The sequence below is a fragment of the Opisthocomus hoazin genome, chromosome Z (genome assembly GCF_030867145.1).
Source record: "Opisthocomus hoazin isolate bOpiHoa1 chromosome Z, bOpiHoa1.hap1, whole genome shotgun sequence".
Lineage (NCBI taxonomy): Eukaryota > Metazoa > Chordata > Aves > Opisthocomiformes > Opisthocomidae > Opisthocomus > Opisthocomus hoazin.
This window is the reverse complement of record NC_134454.1, coordinates 91,218,679-91,224,266: the sequence shown is the minus strand read 5'-3', so window position 1 is coordinate 91,224,266 and position 5,588 is coordinate 91,218,679. Positions and strand designations below refer to the sequence as shown.

Sequence of the window (5,588 nt, the reverse complement as noted above, 5' to 3'; positions counted from 1 at the left end):
AGTGAGCGGTGGGAGCACGCCGAGCTGCTGTGTCGCCTCCGAGCCAGACCCAGAGGCAAAGTCTGCCTTTCAGCAGTCTCCCTGCTGCCTGCCGGCGTGCGGGAGGGCATCGCCGCTCTGTGCTGGGCCTGTTCGTTCCCAGGGAAGGCAGTGCCAGCTTCCCTCTGCTGAAAGAGAATTGCAGACCAGGGAGCCATTCGAGAAGAACTCCAGCAGAAAATGAATCATTCTGTTGTTTGTTTGTTACTAGCTGTGGCACAGCCAGTTTCCATTTTATTAACTCAAATAACAGTGTAAACTCGGCCTTTTTATTAGTACTATTTATTGCGAATGTCGAAATGTCATGTTGTTTTGAACTAAGAGATGAACTGATGAGATAGACAAGTCATATAATTAATTGGAAGACCCTTCCGTGTCAATTACATATATCAAAGCCATTCAAGTGAGAAAATGCAACCTTGAAAATGAAGTAGAGAGTTCAGTCATTGCCGAAACATACAAGAATATCTGTATTTAGGTATTTTACACAAAGGAAATCTTGTTTACAGAAAAGAGACCTTGTTGATTATCTAATACAATTGAGTACTTGCGAAATACAGTCTCTTATGGAAAGTATTCCATTTCTTCATGATTTAGAGACCTTCTTTCAGCTCGGAGTGCTCTCTTTCATATTCACAACTTGAAGCAGGTAGTCCATCATCTAATAAAAAGAGAAAAATATTATTTACAGACCAATCCTGAAAAAAAGTCTTTCACAAAGTTAATAAGCTTAATACGTATCTGCTCTGTGTATTCAAACACATCCCTAATAATCTTTCCAAAACAGATCTCATTTGTCTTGGTTAGCGTAATAACCAACTGCCAAAGTACAAGGAAAGCCATTCTCCCAAATAAGTCTGTCTGCCATCTCATTTATATAGTGTCTCATTAGTGCTAAAAAGCCAAGTCATAGAAACAATCTGAAGTTTATTTTCCAACTTGCTTTTACATTTAGGTCAACTTGCAGGAGAGATTTCCCTTCTGATCTTTAACCACTTTAACTGTAATTTATTCACAGAATAAAGAGCAGGGAAGATCTTCATTTGCCTGGTATTAACTGAAAACAGAAAAAAGTAACTCAGGTGCACCACCCGAAGCCTAACTCCCAGAACTGTTACGCTCATTGCTTCGCCTTTTTTGACTGTGTGTTACAGCACTTTCCCTACTCTGGGTATTTTTTTATTCTTGAGAAATGTACAGCACAGTGTGAGCATTACTGGTGAGTAATGCACTGAGTGAACCTGACCTAACAAGCAAGACCCTGAACTGAGTTACCTGAAGTACGTATCTGTATTTACTTCTGCAGCCTTTAGCTCTGGGGATTTCTGATCTTGACTTTAAAATTCAGATTTTAAATTAAATCAGCTAAAGTCGTCACATTACACCTCTTCCCAGCACAGCTCATCTTCGCTTACGTTCAGCAGACTTGAGCACAGGGCTGCGCACACACCCGGAGGGCAGCTCCGCCAGCGCGTACTCGGTCTGGGAGAACTGCAGCCCCCTCGCCGCGGTCTGGTCTTGGGACAGACCAGCTCCATCAGCTGACAGCAGGGTTCACGATTTACCTGTTTTTGGTCATGTCTCAACACCTCGGTCCAGCAGGCCGTTTCACAGTGAATACTGACCCGCTGTAAATATGGTGCCTGGTTCCTCCTAGGGTTAGTGGCTATTTCAAACTCAGACACAGTATGGCTGGAGGAGTATTGAATGCCAAGTACGAACTCCTCACAGGCACTGCACCACCGACATCAGTTTGCTCTGCCGGGCCTTCCTCCACCGAGGCAGGCAGCTACAATCATCAGTCCCGTACACGGACACCTTCATTAGCCGTGGTACAGCAGCACCTCAACGAAGGTGCTGTCTAACCACAGCCTGCGCAACAGGGAACCCCTCACATCCAGAAAAATTTACATGCTCAAAACCCAAAGGCCATTTATGCTCTTGTATCACTGTGTACATGCGTGACTGAATTTCATATGTACACCAGAATTCCACCTTTATAAGTAAACAAGGCCTCCTTTGTTAAAAATAACCATTATCATTATTTAAATGTTTAGGGAACTACGACAACCCTCAAAAAAGTAAAGCGCATTCCTTTAGATCTTCAGGTCTTCTTCATCTGGAAGGCAAACCTCAGAAACTCATATAGCATAACTTTCAGGTGCTGGGTTTTACTTTCTGAGGCCAAAGGAAAGACAATACATTGTATCTTAATCTAGGCGGCATATAAGCAGGCATTTGTGTGCAGCAGCAGGAAAGCACAGCTTACATACTGCTCTCATGATTATGTTTTACTTCAGGATGGAGATGAAGTAACTGTTGAATGCTGGAAATCAAAGGTGCTATGGTAAAATGAGGTTCTGCAAGTCGTCATGTATCTTAGTCACATGAAAGACATGATTTTTTTTTACTAATCATTGGAGAAGTCTGGACATTTAAGGCAATAATCTCATTATTTCACATATATTCCACATTCAATGTCTGACCACAAAAATGTGGACATTAATTTAGGGTCAACATACACACATATGGATATGATTCAACTTACAGGAGGCAACTTTCAGCCTTCATAAGTATGATTTATTACCAGATACTTTCAGAAGTCAGAATATTTCCCTCTTCACACAGCATAATGGGATTTGTTCATCTAATTGGATTACAAAGCCACACACTGCAGAGCCGAAGATGAGACAGTTTCCTTTTTAGATAGTATTAAATCACAGTTATTAGAAGCATCACTGTCAGAAAGCCATAGCCAGAAAGAAACCTACAGACAGCGTTCCTATCATTGGTGTAAGAGACTTAAACTATGGCTTCATTTAATCGGTAAATTTTTACCCCTATTCAAGTCAAAACGGAAGTATTCACAGACTTCACTGCACCAGGATTTCAGGAGAGAAACTGGGCTGATGTTAGCCCAGGAGTATTAATTGTATCATATTACAGTAGAATATGGGAAGAAAAAAATCTTCCCATTAACGTCTTTAAGGGGGTGCATTACTCCTTTTATACTATTTCAATGACAATGCAGCTGTATCACCATTACTGTACCTGATGCATTACAAAGTTTTCTAGTAAATTCTGCAATTTACATTGTGTCGTTTAGACCCTGATTACTTTCTGTGAAACCCCATCACTATCCTCCCAAGTGCACTGTATCGGATTTGCCAAAAGAAGAGGGGCGAGCCTGTTGTTACCTTGTGAAACAGCGCCGACAAGTACATCACCCTAAGGGAAGCAGAGGCGGGTCCCAGGCACACCTTACAGCTTATCAGTAGCCACGGACTCATTCTGCAGACCGCCAACGACCCCAGCAGTGGCCAGCACCACCAGCTGCGGGGAAAGCCTTGCAGGAGACCAGGACGGAGCTGGGAGCAGAAGGAAGTCTCCCAGCCAGTCGCTCTGCGCACTGATGGGCAGCACCTCACAAGCCCGGCAAGGCAACGACAGCCGGACCGGCAGCCGAGGGAGACAGTCGCCACGATGTGGCTTTACACACAACGCGCTTTGCCCTCTTCCTGCCCTCTGTGTTCACGCCCGTTTTTCACACCAGCTTGTTTTTGCTGGGTTAACGCAGAACTTGGTGCTGGTGCGGTCACCTGAACATGAAGTGCTAGAAAAAAAAAGAATGGAGCGACCAAGCAACTTGAGGGGAATCCAGACACTAAAACCTGCGTAATGCTTGCTGAGTTTATGCCCAGTGACAAATTAATTCATAAAAAATACAGTCTGTGAGCAACAATCTGTAATCAAAAGTAGAGTCTTACTTTACTGAACGATTAGTGCACGACGTGCATTTCTGCTACTTTCCCAGACAATCCACACGTTAGAGGATGCTGACATGCTGCTGTAAAAGAAAATCTGAATATATGGATATTTGAATATAATATATTACAGGTTTTATCTTACTTACATCTTTCCAACTGCTACTGTCATCTGTCTCCCAGCTGTTCCTGGTATACCAGGGAAGCCCTCCTTTTGAAAAGTGAGCACTTTTATTTTCATTCCCTTCCAGCAGCCGCAGCAAGTATTTTGAGATTTCTTCCCACTGCAGATAGTCTTCCAGCTGCTTGATATTTTCGGGTAATGCTGAAAACGGTGTCTTATTTTCCTCTTCATAAACGTAAGGAAAATCTCCAGTGCTCTTCTTTCCCATTAAATGCCCTGTAGCAACAGTGACAGTAGCATGAAATTAAACCAAAACAGGTACAGATTTAGCTGTTTGAACATCAGCTGGAAGTTGTTAGCGGGAGGGGAAGGGAAGGGATGGGGTTAGACAACGGCAAAGCTGAAGCACAACTGGGACTGGAGGTTTTGTCACAGAGTCAGTCACACACATCCATTTCCTCTGTCTTTTAGGCTACTTTGTCGGAGCAAACGTCGCTGAGACCAGGGCGGCGGCGACCCAGCATTTTGCCCGGAGAGGCGCCCGGTAAGATCTGCTCAACAAGCAGGGGATGCAGAGGCTGCGGGTTTAGGTTTGCCCTGCCTGGACGCGGGACGCGGGGGCTGCAGTGGAACCCCGTGCTCCAGGGCCGTTCTGGGAGCCAGCCCGCAGGCGCCTCCGCCGCGCCGCGCTTCCCCGTCACCGAAGGGAGCTGCCGGGCAGGGGAGGGGGGACGCGGCGCCGTCGGGGCCCCCTCCGGGCTGGGCACCCCGGCCGGGAGCGGGGCTCCCCGAGGTGCCGGCTGCGCCCCGGGTTGCGGGGCAGCTCCTGGGTCCCGCGCCGGGCGCGGCCCCGCAAGCCCCGCTCCTGCGGGCGCTGCCCGGCGCCGCGCCCCGCCGAGGAGCCCCGCGCCGGTGCGGGCAGCCGCCGCGCCTCCGCCCCGCGGCCCCGGCCGGCAGCAGCCGCCGTCGGGGCGGCGGGAGCCGGGCGGGACGCGCACTTACCCACGGCCCAGTGGCTGCCGCGCGGGTAGATCTTGGCCAGCGCGGGGCCGCCGCCGGGCTGCAGCGGGGCCGCGCCGCCCCGCGCCGCCAGCAGCGACAGCAGCGCCAGCAGCGGCACCGCGCCGGGCCGTCGCGGGCCGCCCATCCTGCCCCTGCCGCTGCCCCTGCCCGGGCCGCTGGTGCTGCCGCCGGTGCCGGTGCCGCCGCCCTCCGCTTCGGGCCGCCGCCGGCGCCGTCTGGGCGAAGCGCTGCCGCCGCCGCCCCCCATTTATACGGAGCCGGGACCGGGCGCGAGCGGAGCTGCCGCGCCTGACGCCCCCTCACGCCCCCGGCCCCCCGCGCCTCCGTCCTGCCTCCCCGCCCGCCCACCCCGCCCCGCAGCCTGCCGGCGGGGGGGTGCGGGCCCCGGGGCTCAGCCCTCCTTGGCGCCGGGCTGCCCCGCTCCCCCCCCCCAGCCGCCGCCGCGGGAGCCCCGGGGCCGGCTCGACGGGCTTCCCGGGGCCGCGCCGCTGCCCGCGCCGCTCCCCGCGCCGCTCCCGCTCGCCCCGTGCCGCGCCCCGCCGGGGCTGGCTGCCGTGGCGGCCCGCTGCCCTGCCGGGCCGTCGGTCCCCGGGCCCGCCCGCGCTGCCGAGGGACCGGCCGGCAGTCCCCGGGGCTGG

General features: G+C 51.5%; 1 protein-coding gene across 1 annotated transcript; it reads right to left on the bottom strand.

Annotated features, from left to right (window-relative positions):
- Positions 1 to 294: 294 nt before the first annotated feature.
- Positions 295 to 5,158, bottom strand: LOC104328493 (gastrin-releasing peptide). The gene is made up of 3 exons (XM_075411183.1): positions 4,930 to 5,158; positions 3,953 to 4,203; positions 295 to 700 (listed from the first exon to the last, which is right to left on the bottom strand). Exons 1-3 carry the CDS (start codon positions 5,072 to 5,074, stop codon positions 647 to 649), a joined length of 450 nt encoding a protein of 149 aa, XP_075267298.1. The 5' UTR covers positions 5,075 to 5,158; the 3' UTR covers positions 295 to 646.
- Positions 5,159 to 5,588: the final 430 nt, after the last annotated feature.